A 14369-nucleotide genomic window follows, 5' to 3' on the forward strand; every position below is an offset into this window, starting at 1 on the left:
CGAGTTCAGGTAAAAACGTGCAATTCTTTTTTGTTTGGGGGGCAAAGTGCAAAACGAGCCATAGTTTAGGGGGCAAACTGCTTTTTACTCCAAAATATAATAGAACGGTAAATTATACATAATATGATTGGAGTGAATGATAGAAAATGAGTTGTGAAAACACTATTTATTAGCTAAAATAGATATAGCATCTCATTTTTTACCACTCAAGCTGGCTGGAGATGCCCTAACTAATTAAGTAAACTGTAATTAAAAAAAAAAAAAAAACTTAAGTAAACCTATTTAGTATTTTCATGTAAATAACTCAGTAACTCACTTAACTCACTAATTACAACTAAACCACCCACTAACTCACTAAACTTTAAAATGGTGGTGTTTGCAAAAGCTTTTTGAAAGTGATTATGCGCGTTTTTTGCTCATAATCTGTTTTCACGTGTTTGAAAAATCAACTTTTGTTTTTGCTTCTCTTAAAATAATCTGTTTTAAGCTAATTTTTTACAAGCACCCCTAACCATATTTTTTCTATTTAAGTTCATTTTCCGAAATATTTACAAACACCCCCAACTTTTAGAAATAAGAACTTAAAACTGACGTAACTCACAATTAATAACTTCTGTTGTCATTTGCAGACTAAAACACGAATCAAGTAATTCAAAGCATTAATAAATTATTACAGCAATAAATATTTAATACCAAAATAGAAACACTTACACACACAGACAGATTTGTTGTCTCTTTGCACAAAAACTGCATGCAGGGTTTGAATTCAACAAATATAAACAAACACACAACCCATTTATAAATCCTTTTTTTTTTTTGTTTTTTTTTTTCTTTTCATTTGAAGAATCATTCTGTAAAAAGCATCTGAGTGTACTTTATTTCCCTTATTCAAGCATCATATTAATTATCATACACCAGAGCCACATTTCCTCAGGATTGACTGAAACGTTGACCCCATTTCTTCTTCATCTTCTTCATGTATCAATTTTCCGGTGGTGACCGGTGAAGTCTTTTTCCGGTACATTCTGCAAGAACAGCTGCAGCTAGAGGTAATCTTCTGACCCAATTGATTTTAAAATTAGGGTTTTTGTCCTTTTTTTTTTTTGCCCTGTTTTTTTTTTTTTGCATGGAGTAATAATTTGTGTACAAGTAGAAGAGGGTTATGAATCAAACATATTAGTGATAAGAAGGTGTTTTTTCACATGTTTTTGTTGGATTTTTATTATTAGGTGATATATTAAAAAATGGATCTTGAAATGAATCGGGTCAAAATCAAGAAGGAAAATCTTGATCCTGTTTTTTTTGGCCCTGTTTTATGGCATGAAGTTGCAATTTTTGTACAAGTAAAGAGGGTTATGGTCAAACACATTAGTGATAAGAAGGTGTTCACATTTTGTTTGCTAGGTGATATATTAAAAAATGGATCTTGAAATGAATCGGGTCAGAATCAAGAGGGAAAATCTTGAAACGGGTCGTGATCCGTTGGAGAGAACAAAAGAGGGCTTAACCGGGCTTGATCGATTTTCCGGCAGTAGTGTAAGAATAAAGAAAGAAGAGGAGTTCGCCAGGGTCTGTGAGGAACTCAAGGAAACGATAAACGAAAAGGAAGTGATAATATCCGAGCAATTCAAGAAGATCATGGAGATGAAAGACGACTTCTTGAAAAATGGTCCGTTGTGCAACGAGAAGCTCAAGGGTTTCGAAACGAGAGAAGCCCGTATGAGCAAAGAGATTGAAGAATTGAAGCTGCAAAAATTGGAAGCCGATCGAATCATTGAGAAGTTAAGGGCCCGATTGTCCGAATCCGAAGAAACGGAGAATGGATTACGGGCGAAAAATATGGAGGCTCGTGTGGCTATAGAACAATTGAGCCATCAAAATTTGGCTGCTGAAGCACACTTGGTGAAGTATGTCGAAACACTGAAGCAAATGGGGCAGAAACAATTGGAAACGGATCATGTTGTGGTGGAATTAAAGCGGCAACTGATCGAGATCGAGGCTGCTGCGAGAGAAAAATACGATAATGCCATCGAAGAGATGCGACGGAAGCTTCTAGAAGGTGATTGCACGGTGAAGGAGCTGAGAGAAACTGTTGAGGGTTTGAGGCGGCAGAATTTCGCGGCTTATAAGGCGGCTCAAGTTTTCAAGAAGAAGTACGACGAATTGGTGCCGTTGGCGGTTGGATTACGGGAATTGTTGAACGCAAAAATTGACGGTGTCGTAAATGTCGAGAACAACGTACATTTTGCTCAGGGAAGAGGTATGATTTTTTGAAAGAAAAAAAAATTGATGGTAGCTATAAGAGTGTAGGATTAACATATTTATGTTGCTTTTTTTTTCCAATTTGAGTTTGTTGGTTCGAAGATGTTTTATTTTGACTAAGTTAAGATGATTTATGTGTAGATAATACAAATTTGGCTATAGAAATCAATGATTCCGACAATGAAGACGAGGTTTCGCCAATCAAAGAAAATATTAATATTGATGATCAAAATCCGGAACCGAGGAGCAAAACATGGAGATGTGGGGCCCACATGCTCGATGCCTTTGAAGAAGACGACGAGCTTTGTATGAATGCCGTGTGTGCGCTTTACCGACACCAAGTTTCTACACGAGAATCGCTTTGCCACTTCGTGATGATGGGGTAGTTACTTCTGCTTTGGTATTTGTATTTATTTCTTTATTTGGTCGTCTTATAAAATATCATGACCTAAAATGATGTTAGTGATTTTTTAATTTTTTTTCAAATATATATTAGGGGACGTGATTTGGCGAAGTGTTTGATCGATGGGGATCCGGAGCTTCGATTAAAGAAACCCGTTTCCAAAATTAAACGGCAATTTCCCAATGCTATAAACGAATGTCGAATTCTTGCAAGGAGCTACTATGAGAAACTTTATATGCTGTATTGCAGTGGAAAAGATCGGTTTTTTCGACCAATGTAATCTGTGGGTCGATCTTGTGATCGAGTTTATGTTTGTATATAGTTTTGAACTCAAATCTGATTCTTGATTTGGTTTATGATTGTATATGAATCACATGATCATGTTCATCTTTATGCTTTTGATGAAATAAATCAATCCCAAAATTTTACTTTCATTTCGAAAATATACAAACTGAAAAAAAAAATAATAAATTAAAAAATTAAAAAGGAATATACTCAAAATATGAACAAATGATGGCTTTTCTAACACTCCCCCTAAACCGGAATTAAACTGCATTGCCTTTTTTCTTTCTTTCTTCCTTAAAACATATTACATTTGTGTAGTTCAGACAAAAAAAAAACTATGCTACATGAGACGAAACACGATCTAGATTAGGTCTTTGTGGGCCCACAGTCACGTCCGGAAGTGAGGTCTGTCTACCGAGTCTCGAGCACCGCCCGAACGGGTCCAGTGGCGACGAAGAAGAATTATTCTCCACCGACGAATGACAGGCCGACACCTGTCTCGGCGAAGGAGAAGCGCACGTGGCGAAAGTTCGGGAAGGCGAAGAAGCTGGCGAAGAAACGGGTGCACTTTTCTTCTTCATCATCATTCTTGACGGCGACTCGTCTTTCGGTGATGCTTCTGATTGGCTGCACTTTCTGAAAACCCTAGACGGAGAAGAAGCTGGCGAAGAAACGGACATAGTTTTCTTCTTCATTCTGATCGGCTCGTTTTTCGGTGCTTCTGATTGGCCGAAAGCTCTCGCTGGAGATGAAGCTGCGGAGAAAACGGGCCTCGTTTTCCTGTTTCGGGTTTCTGAGTAAACAAAATCAGAAATTCTATTTAGAATATTTTACTACATTTCGACGTAGAAATTATGACAACAAAATGGAAGAAAAGAGCAAACCTTCAATTTTCTTGGTCTTTATTACATCTTTCATCTGTTTAATGATCACGGTTGTCTTGCCAGTTTTTTCCTCGGTTTTTTCCTCGGTTTTTTCAACGGTGTTCTTTATAGATTCTCCATTCTTCACTATCTTCTCCGGAATCTCGCTTAATTTCCGATTTCTCGTCGGCCGCAGTATCATTTCCCCCTCCAAAGATTTCGTTTTTTGGTCAACTATTGGTCTCAAAGACTGTTTCTTTTCAAGAATCTCGGTACTCTCCGCTTTCTGCTCCGTCACTTTCGTCACTAACTGAGAAGATTCCGCTACTTTGGATGCTATAATCGCTTTATCAAGAACCTCTCTCAGCTCCCGACTAGTGAAATTCTGGTCGGTTCTCCTCTCCAGATTAAACGATTTACTCGAAAGTTTCCTCCTAGGACTCTCCAAACCAAACGAGCTCTGATCCAACGGGTGCATTTTCCGTTGCGGAATCTCGGAAATAACGGACCTCATATCCACAGCAATGCCGGAATTCTTGGTGTCGATAATCTCCGAACAAACGGACCTCCGATCGCTCGGCGCAAGCAAGAAATCGTCCATATTATGATCTTCGTCAAACATCGAAGCTGGCCTATGAATCTCCCATTTCTTGGAGTAGAATTTCTCCTTTTCCACTATCTTGTACGTGAACATCTGAAACGGGATCTGCAGAACCGGGGGGGCCAAAACCCCCGCGCCCCCCTTTTCCGGAAACTTCTTCAAGTACCCTGCCTCCATGTCGCAGTAGTCCACTAGTGGCGGCGGAGAGTCGGGGTGGCCGTGGTCCGGATTTATGACGAGGATTTTCTTGATGTACCGTAAAACCCTACATATAGAGGAAAAACTCGGTCGTAAATTAGGGTTCGTCTGCCAGCATTTTTTCGTGAGATTTGTCAAGTATTTCGGAGAAGGGTACGAAAAAAGAGGCCTCTCGCCAGCTCGTATATTACGAGCCATCTTCTCGCCTTGTAAATGGCCATCTTCGAACGGAACTTTCCCCGTTAGAAGCTCGAAGCAGAGCATCCCGAAACTATAAACATCGGCTTTCTCGGTGTAGTTTGGGGAAATGTTTTTATTACCTTCTAATTCGGTTAAAATCTCCGGTGCTAACCAAATATCGAGATCGACCCCCGTTTTTTTAGGGCTTTTCGAAGTGTAGTAGCTCTTGATCGAGCTCAAACCGAACCCCGCAACTTTAGCTTGAAACCCTCCAATCGAGGCGTTTTTCGCCTTTAGAAGTACGCTCGAAGGATTCAAAACTCCATGATAGATTTTCTTCGAGTGTAGATATTCCATCCCTCTAGCAATCTGCAGCATAATATCGACAGCAATTGGTATAGAAAACGGGACCCGGTTTCTCTGTCCGGAATTTTCTTTTATGTAGGAACCAAGATCCTTACTCATAAGCTCCATCACAAGAAACCCTTCTTTCCGATCCTCATCGTAAAAGGCGCAAAGGTACTGCAACACATTCGGATGCGAAAGCGAAAGAATCGTAGAAATCTCGGAATACAACGGGCCCACGTCACCGTAAAAAGTCCTCAACGCATAATTCTCCCCCATCCAATGAATCTCCTTCAGATTCCCACCCGTCGAAGCCAAACGCCGCTTCACTAAATAATCTTGGGCCCCCACCAAAACGTTGCTCGACGGAAGCTTCCGATCCAACGAATCCCCATTCTTCATTTTCCTGATCAAGATTTCACCGATGGGCCCCGTTTTTTTGTTATCCTCGATTTTCTTGACTAGGAGCCAACGGTCTTCGCTCCAAGCGTTTTCTAAACGGGCGCATATCTCTATCGGGACTAAGTACTCTCTGCCGAATTTCCACAAAAAGTGTTTTAGGTCGTCGCACTCTTGGTCGTACTTCTGCATGAGGGAGATTCGTCTCTTCTGCATGTCTTCTTGATCGAGGGCCGAGATTTCTGCCGCGGTCTCGATCGCTTCGATCACGACGGGGAAAGACGAGAGGAGGTTATGTATGTGGAGATCCAAACAGTCCCTATTCATGTGGAGGCTAATTACTCGGCCCCACCATTCTTTTACGTCGGTGCATTGTCGTATGTAGAGATCGCATTCTTTGAACACTTTGTGGAGCTCCTTCATCGGAAACTCGAGGGGCTTCCACTTGTTGGTGTTCTTGTCTTCGAGCTTCAGATTCTGTCGGATTTCGTCGGAGATTGTCTCGAAGGCTAACTCCAACATGTCGAAAAGCAGGCAGCATTGTCTCTGGTTGATCGATATTTCGTGTTTCATTACCATTAATGCCTTCAAACTGCCCAAAACCTCCCCAATCTGCCTGAACTGATCCATCTCCGGTTTTTTCGGAAGAAAAAAAGATTGAATTTTTATTTTATTTTATTTTAAATTTCCAGTCTGAAGAACCAAACCTGCTGTGCAATGAAAACATTCAGCTAACAAAAAGAAGTTTTCTTGGAGAAACATAATGAATCATTACAGAAATAGAAAAAGAAAAATTCACCTGTTGGGGGTGAAAAAAACCAATCTTGAATTTCCTGGGGAGAAAAAGGGGAAACTGCTGAATTTTGGGGGTTCTTATGGAACCTGAGAAAATTCAGCAGAAACCCTCTTCGATACGGCGGCGCGTGAGAGAGAAAAAAACAGCAACAAGGATCAAAGCATCACAATTCAAAGAAAATAGCAACAAAATCAATACAGAGATTTCTTTTGATGGCAGATAAAATCAATATTTCAGAAATCAAGAATCAAAATCTGGGCATTCCATCGGAGAAGATGGAATGGAAACCCAACTGAGAATCAAAATCCAGTATTTTCAATTTTGATTTTTTTTTTTTGTTTTTCTTTTTGTTTTTCTTTTTCCTTGTAATTTTTTTTCTCTCTCATCACCTGAAGGGCTTGGCTGAAGCAGGATCTTCTGGAATTCCAAGATTTTGACCGTTGAAATCTCCCGCGTTTTTTGGGGTCGTTTTGATGTGTCTTTGTGTGTAAATGTGTTCCCGCGAATTTCGGTTTTCATTCAGTGATGGCTTTGCTGCTATTTTCTTTGGTTTTTTTTTTTTTTTTTTTCACGAAAAATAGGAATTCTTTTTACTAGTGATGAATGGATATTAGCAAGCAAGAATCTTTTTATTCCCCTTTTTTCTTGAGGTTGATTAGGGAATCATATTATTTGTTTCAATTTCGAATTAATTATTTTTTCTATTTTACCAATTTCACCTTTATCGTGAATATTTGTGTGGACATAAAATATAATTTAGAGGGTGTTTAGTTAAGAAAAAAACATCTAACAATAAATCGTTGCTTGCGGTCTATATTATACTACACTGAGTAGATATTCATCATTTATAAGCATACAAACACACACACATATCCACATTGGTGTGTGTAGATCAACAGTAAGGCTACATTCGATGTAACGTTCACTGGGTGTATTATAGAAATAGATCAACGGTAATGCTACACTCTGTGTAACCTTCAGTAACCCGTCCCTGCTATAGGAGATTCATATCGTATTGATCACCACGTGCTAAGGAAGAGGAAAGAAGTTGAGCTTGATCAAAGGAGTGTGCATTTGCCTAATTAAAGGTGCAGCTGATCACACTGGATCAAACAACTCAAGCTTGTAACCACAATTGCCACGTCGAAGCTCGTGAGTGGTTGATTTGGAACCACGTCGTTTGCTAGCTGATGAGAGAGGTTGTTAAAGGGAGCGCGTGGATCTGTGATATAAGAGGTGCCATCTCAGTGAGGCAATTTTTCACATTAAGGTCGTAGAATCAAAAACAAGAGAGAGAGAAAAAAAATCTATTAGAATAGCATGTGTTCTTGAAAAGACTTTCCGAGAGAAAAAGATCTTGTATCTGTAAACACTTGTCGGTTTTATCTGAATAAAATCTAGTTCTGTCCAGAGTGAATGAAATCCCATTTCTTTAACGGAATTGAAATTCATTTTCATTTTAAATAAATTTAGAAGTTTTACGAACGTGTCAATTTCGATTATATCAGTCCGATTTCCACCGTTAACAAGTATGGGTCTAGTTCTACTAGGCCCAACTTCCTAAATAATGACTGTCAATTGATCCAACTTACTCGGGCTTCAGAATGGGCTCGGGCCCGTGCAACTAAAATTTCTTTACTTTACTTTGTTAGACTTGGACCCACTGTAAATTTTAGGGTTAAATACACTTTGCACCCCTGAAGTATAGCTCAAGTAACACTTACCCCTTAAAGTATTATTTGTAACACTTACCCCCTCCACATCAATTATTTTATATTTTAAAATGTAAAAAATAATAAACATAACAATCTAATAATTAATGTTCATAGAAAATTGAAAAGTAACTAAAATTAATTAATGAAAAAAAAATTAAAAAGTAATATATATTGGGTAATAATGAATGAAAATATATTTAAAAAAATTAACGAACTAAAATAAATTTTAATACTTAAGAAGTCTATTTGTTATGTATTGATTTCTTAAAATTTATCGATAGAGTATTTTTGATTAATTGGTCCAATAACAATTAGATGTTATTTATTGAATAAGTATTCAATACAAGATAATATTTTTAAATTTTAAAATATTTTATTTTTCAACAAACATTTTTAGTTGTATAATTTAATTAATCTTTTAGTTATTCCTTTCAATGAAATAATTTTTTTAAGGTGTTAAAATTTAAAATACAAATTAAATTGTGCTTGAGGCAGTAAATGTTACAAATGATACTTTAAGGGGTAAGTGTTACAGAGGGTATACTTTATGGTGCAAACTGTATTTAACATATTTGACATAAGCCAGATGAAGCCACGTGGAAGGATCTTGACCGTAGCATGTGGCGCGAAGTAGGAGTGAATAGATTCCCGCCGGCCGTAAACGTGGGGTACCATCACTCTCGCAAGCGAGTGGGACCCCATCTTCGTCCCTTTACCTGTAACCGTTTCTCTCGGTTTCTTATTTTATTTCCTTTGATTGTTTGATTAAAAGGTTACCTTTAATTTTGAGAAACTATACATATTGTTTGTGTTTTAATATTACTTCTAAGTTCTATTAAAACATTTAAGTTTAATTATTATGAGTGAGCTTTACTACACCTTCATTAGCGATTCTACCATTTAAGTATGGTCAATTGCATCAAATTGTACAATAATTCGGGTCACAATTGAATTGGTTCAACTATGCTCGACCAATTTTAAATGATTTTGAAACGACCGTCGTTAAGACCAACCCTCATTAGGAGGGTTTTGTTCAACTACACTCAACCAATTTTAAATGATTTTAGAACGACCGTTGTTAAAACCAAATTTTAAATGAATTTTAAAATGATTTTAAAATGGTCTAGGGTCGAGTTCCCCTTCCATATTTTCCTTTGTAATTGACTTAAATTTACTCAAAAAAAAAAAAAACGACCGTCGTTAAGAAACACATTCATATTAAATAACAAAGTTTCATATAATGAGCCAAGTCATAAAACAACAAGTAAATAAGAGGGTTAAATACAAAACACTCCTGTACTATGGACTTTGTATTATATACCCCATATACTACACATAAATACAAAAACTTCCATACTGTTACATCTTTTCCAAAATCTGACGAAAATACCCCTGCTAAAGCCTAAAAATATAAGGGTTTGTTTGAGTCATTTTCCACTATATAATTTAACATTTTCGGTCAATTTTACTTGGTAAAATTTGGTATTTTTATTTTTTTCTACAAAACATCTAATTGCTCAATTTTTTATTTATTTTCTGAATAAAACCTTTTATTTTTGTCAATTTGAATTTCTTCATTTTTTTCTTAAATGTCTTTCGATAGTTCAAATTCTCAACAATCATAGGATTGTAAAGATGTTTGTAATCTTAGGATGTTTGAACTAGCGGAAGACATTTAAGGAAAAAAATGAAGAAACTCAGAATGACAAAAATAAAAGGTTTTATTCAGAAAATTAAAAAAATCTAAGCACTTAGATGTTTTGGAGGAAAAAAAATATAAATACAAAAATTTCCCCCGGTAAAATTGACTGAAAATGGTAAAACATATAGTGGAAAATGGCTCAAACAAACTATTATATATATATGCTTTAGCAGGGACATTTTCGTTATATTTTGAAAAAAATGTAATGATATGGGAATTTTTGTACTTATATATAGTACAAAGATTATATGATACAAAGTTCATAGCACAGGGGCATTTTTGTGTTTAACCCTAAATAATACAAATAAATCACAATTCACAAAGTAACAAACAACACAATTCAACTATAGTTTAAACCAATATTATTTCAAGTCATGTAATTTGCTCACGTGTATATTTCATCTCTTCTCACGGACCACCGGTTCTCCCGGTGATTATCTCCACGAATAGAACCCGATGAGAGAGAGAGAGAGAGAGAGAGAGAAGCACATGGTATGGGAGGCACACAAGAAAGAAAAAAAAAACATGGTTTCCATATCCATCGCCCACCACCCACCATACAAAAACTTGCCACTTTTTATTTTCCTTAGCGTGAAAACAGTTTGCAATTTGGTGGTGCATTTCTTTCCTCCTCCTCTCCTCTCTCTCTCTCTCTAACTCGTCTCTGTGCAGAGAAGATTTAATCGAGTAGAGGAGAGAGAGAGATAGAGAAAGAAAAAAAAAAAAAGAGAGAGAGAGAGAGAGAGATGGCAATGAATTATAAGGTCTCGTTTGGCATATTTGCTACAATTGCTATTGTTTTTGCAATCCTTCTGCCTGTTATTGAAGGCCATGGCCATGACGGTTTTGCCCCTGCTCCTGCCCCAACTAGTGACGGTATGTTTTTCTTTCTTTTATTTAATTACAATTACAATTTGTCTTTACTTTATTTAGAAAAAAAAATCATGGAAATGCTGTTTCTTGAATGTTACGTTTTTATTATTGTTTTCTTTCAATATTTTTTATCGATATTCTTCGAGCTACTAATATTAAATGAATATATATTTCAACATAGTATTATCAAATTCAGGTCTATTCAAATATTTCAACTGCAAATTTCACTAATAACTGAAGTTTTTTTTTGTTGAGGTCGTCATTCCACGTGGCAAAGTGTTATTTTAGCATAAATTAAATTAAATTAAAACATAAATCGTCCTCGACTTTGGTTTGGACTACGCGTTGATTAAAAAATCCCCCTCGTTTTATTTTGAATTGCTAAATAAACTTTTATATTGTTTCGAATATATATATATATATATATATATATATATATATATATATATAAAGGTGTATAATTTAGTATGGAATGGCATAAACAGGGACAACAATTGACCAGGGCATTGCGTGTGGGCTGATGGTGTTGGCTTTGGTGCTCACTTATCTTATCCACACCTTTGATCATTCTCCTTTCTCCTGTTGACTTTTTCCGTTGACTTCTTATTTTTCTCCTGGATTTACAATTTCATTATTGCACTAAAATAATAATTATGAATCTCCATGTTTTTGAATGTTTTGTATGATGGGGGCAAGATTTTACTTGTGCATCAAATATCGCAGTGTTTGGAAGTTATTTTCATTTTATTTTGGGATATACGTTTTTAGTGAAGAATTTGAGGATTAAGTGTTTAAATTTAAAAGTTGTGCGTGTTTGTAAATTCGATGGAAAATCAACTTATATAGAAAAAAAAACTGATCCAGAGGTGCTTATAAAAAAAATAGCTTAAAACAACTTATTTAAGTAGAAACAAAAGCGAAAAACTGATTTTGCAAACTCATAAATAACGTATTGTGAACAAAGAAAAGCTTATAATCTATTTCTAAAAGTTTTTGCAAATGTCACTAAAATATGTTTAATTTATTTTATCAAATAGTAAATTTAATTCTTAAGAAGGGATAAACTCAACTGCCGTTTTGCCTTTGTTCTCATAAATGAAATTGATCAACCGCATTTAATTTTATACAAGTGTAGAGTATTTTATGTAACTGAATCCCAAAAAAATATATATTTATATATATGGGAAATGTTATTAATAAAAAAAAAATTGTACACAAACAAATCAATAGGCAAGATAGAACATATACATATATATACACATAAATAATGGTGAATAGTTTGTTAAATCTGGATAGGATGTTTAGTATAGGAGAAATTCTTATACCACTCAGCTTTGTGAAATACGATGTTTTAATTTCAAGACAGCTCATGCCTGAACTTCACATTGCCTTTCTTCTTATGTCTTCAATTGGGGTTTATCTCATGGATCAACGTCGACGATGAACTTTTCGATGTACAATACTTTCGGTGCTGTATTTTACCGGGTTTTTTGTCTTGAAACATAAATTCGTAATTATAATTTTCGCTCTTGTTCAGTAGTCTACAGACAATACGAAAAGTGTGCACTGATCTAGACATGTAACCTACAACGAAGTCGATCTAAACAATGTTGTCAATAAAGATCGAACGTATGTAGTTAATGAACAAATTTGAAAAATATACTTCTATTTTTTTTATATCACAACTTTTACTACATATTAACAAACATGAGAAAGGAGTACAAATATCCTCTTGGAACCATATTTCTCTTCTATCAAACGTGTATATATGTACAGGGTAAATTACGTCAAACCCCCTAAAGTAAGGTTAAATTACAAAAAATCGCCTCATGTTTGTATAATTACAACCACCCATCAACTATGAATCTTCTTACACGTTCACCTTTGCGGTGTCAGATTTAGTGGAATATTCTCCAATTTGTACCCGTTTTACCCCATTCGAGCTCCACATTTTGAAACAAGATGATTATAAGATGTGTCACTTGACTTGTAAATATCAGATTGTGGTGCATTAGAAACTGAATATTTGCACAAAACAAGTATAAACAAGAGAACATTCCACGGAATGTAGAAGATTATGTTGAATTTGACACCCTTGACGTATAAGAAAATTCATAGTTAAAGGGTGGTTGAATTACCCAAACATGAGGGACTTTTTCGTAATTTGTACTTACCTCAGGGTAACCGTAATTTACCCCATATATATATACTATATATACATTATACACACACATGAATGTCAATTGGTCCAGGATGAAGCCCATTGGGAAAGGTAAATGGACAAAGTGTTTTAGGCCCAGCCCAGCTTTAACTGTTAAATTAAAAAAATAATAAAAAAATAACCGCAAGTATACTTGACCGTATTTTTCTATAGAATTAATTTCACGTAATTAAATAATTAATTTTTTTATTAAAATAAGTTACAAGTATCAGAAATCCACAATTTGGACTTGCGAAAAGGACCAAAAAACTCGAGATATTTTTCAAAGTAGTAATGATATTTTGAGTGACTGTTAAAAGGCCAACATGTTTGTGCAAAACCAGCAAAATATCACCACACGCCACAGTATATATAATAATATTAAATAAATAAATAATAAAAGAATTTCCTTAAATACAACAGAAATAAATAAATAAAAATTATGTATATATATTTATTTAAGATAAATAATGAAAAAAATCTGACATAAATACAAAAAATGCATTTTCACATGCATAATGTAACCTTTGAGTAGTATGAAATGAATATATATATGGGTGCAACTGTGCATATAAGAGACAAAAGGGGTTAAAAATAGGGCAGTCTGAAAGATTTGAGGCCCAAAAAAAAGATCTGCAAAATTGTGCCCCATCACTCTCTTGTCGGTAGGTGAGAGTGACTTTTTTCTGGGCCCTATTTATAATTTTGCAGAACTGATGGGCTCTTCTTCCCTTCCCACCCTACATTTCCCAATACCTCAACTTTTAACCCCTGTCCGCCACGTGTACCCTTTCATTAGGGGTAAAACTACCTTTGTTGAAGAGCCAATACCATGGGCCGAACTGGACACCGCAGTTGTTAGGGTCCGGTTCAACTCGTGAACCGGTCCATGTGGTACAATTCTTAGTGGCTCGATAGGTCTTTGTTGGGTCGAGTCACTAATTACTTCGCGGTGGAGGCTTGAGAGTGAGTTGAGATGTAATGTAATTGAATGTTGTGGGCACTGATGTGTGTGTTTGCACTGTAATGCTAAAATATGCGCATTTTCTAACATCAATTGATTTTAGAATGATTGGTAGAGTGTGAGGTCTTACAAGTAGTACTATAGAGTCAATGTCACGTGTTCGATTTGCAGTGAGAGCAATTGTTGAAGGGGAGATTGATTTATAAGCATGTGTGTGGGGGTGCAATTGTCCGTGGCAAGGGTTTGGGTTTGGTCGAGTTACCGATTGCTCAATGGATGCTCGAGGGTGCATAGTGCTTATGTGTCTGTAGAAATGACCGGTAGTGCCTTGGTTCGGACTTTAATATAATTGGTATTCTTGAATGAACATGTTTTTTTTCCATGTATATATGCCCAGTGCAGTTTACACAGCTTGTGTGTGAGATTTACATGCTACTGCACGACAACAAAGTTTACTCAACGCATGTATATAATTGTTTGTTCCATTGAAAAAAGTTGCATGGTAATTAAACATTTTAGTTATCCAAACCGGTGGTATATAGATATATTTTTTATTTCTAAAAAGAGAATGAAAAAAAAAAAA

At 35.8% G+C, this 14369-nt stretch overlaps 3 protein-coding genes across 4 annotated transcripts; 2 read left to right on the forward strand and 1 right to left on the reverse strand.

Annotated features, from left to right (window-relative positions):
* Positions 1 to 556: 556 nt before the first annotated feature.
* Positions 557 to 3076, forward strand: LOC105973788 (uncharacterized). Its single transcript, XM_088817572.1, has 4 exons — positions 557 to 1049; positions 1405 to 2260; positions 2404 to 2644; positions 2759 to 3076. Exons 2-4 carry the CDS (start codon positions 1420 to 1422, stop codon positions 2943 to 2945), a joined length of 1269 nt encoding a protein of 422 aa, XP_088673698.1. The 5' UTR covers positions 557 to 1049; positions 1405 to 1419; the 3' UTR covers positions 2946 to 3076.
* On the reverse strand, positions 3062 to 6933 carry LOC105973787 (uncharacterized). Of its 2 annotated transcripts, XM_088817554.1 has the most exons (3): positions 6336 to 6933; positions 3835 to 6243; positions 3062 to 3743 (listed from the first exon to the last, which is right to left on the reverse strand). In XM_088817554.1, the coding sequence occupies exons 2-3, from the start codon at positions 6164 to 6166 to the stop codon at positions 3286 to 3288; spliced, it is 2790 nt and encodes a 929-aa protein (XP_088673680.1). In that variant the 5' UTR covers positions 6167 to 6243; positions 6336 to 6933; the 3' UTR covers positions 3062 to 3285. The 2 variants fall into 2 exon arrangements, with proteins under 2 accessions (XP_088673680.1, XP_012854290.1); XM_012998836.2 differs by lacking the exon at positions 6336 to 6933 and having other exon boundaries at positions 3835 to 6244.
* Positions 6934 to 10163: 3230 nt separating this feature from the next.
* LOC105973670 (arabinogalactan protein 41) lies at positions 10164 to 11425 on the forward strand. The gene is made up of 2 exons (XM_012998703.2): positions 10164 to 10625; positions 11108 to 11425. The coding sequence occupies exons 1-2, from the start codon at positions 10496 to 10498 to the stop codon at positions 11206 to 11208; spliced, it is 231 nt and encodes a 76-aa protein (XP_012854157.2). The 5' UTR covers positions 10164 to 10495; the 3' UTR covers positions 11209 to 11425.
* The last annotated feature ends 2944 nt before the right edge of the window (positions 11426 to 14369 follow it).

The sequence above is a fragment of the Erythranthe guttata genome, chromosome 1 (assembly GCF_056151865.1).
Source record: "Erythranthe guttata isolate IM_541 chromosome 1, IM_541, whole genome shotgun sequence".
In the NCBI taxonomy this organism is placed as follows: Eukaryota; Viridiplantae; Streptophyta; class Magnoliopsida; order Lamiales; family Phrymaceae; genus Erythranthe; species Erythranthe guttata.

Bases quoted from the DNA above. Each gene is read 5' to 3' on its own strand.
- LOC105973670 (XM_012998703.2), top strand. From the start codon at position 10,496: ATGGCAATGAATTATAAGGTCTCGTTTGGCATATTTGCTACAATTGCT. The intron at 10,626-11,107 runs GTATGTTTTTCT...TGGCATAAACAG, and splicing joins TCCTGCCCCAACTAGTGACG to GGACAACAATTGACCAGGGC.
- LOC105973787 (XM_088817554.1), bottom strand. From the start codon at position 6,166: ATGGATCAGTTCAGGCAGATTGGGGAGGTTTTGGGCAGTTTGAAGGCA. The intron at 3,744-3,834 runs GTTTGCTCTTTT...TTGTTTACTCAG, and splicing joins AAAGACCAAGAAAATTGAAG to AAACCCGAAACAGGAAAACG.
- LOC105973788 (XM_088817572.1), top strand. From the start codon at position 1,420: ATGGATCTTGAAATGAATCGGGTCAGAATCAAGAGGGAAAATCTTGAA. The intron at 2,261-2,403 runs GTATGATTTTTT...ATTTATGTGTAG, and splicing joins ACATTTTGCTCAGGGAAGAG to ATAATACAAATTTGGCTATA. The intron at 2,645-2,758 runs GTAGTTACTTCT...AATATATATTAG, and splicing joins TGCCACTTCGTGATGATGGG to GGGACGTGATTTGGCGAAGT.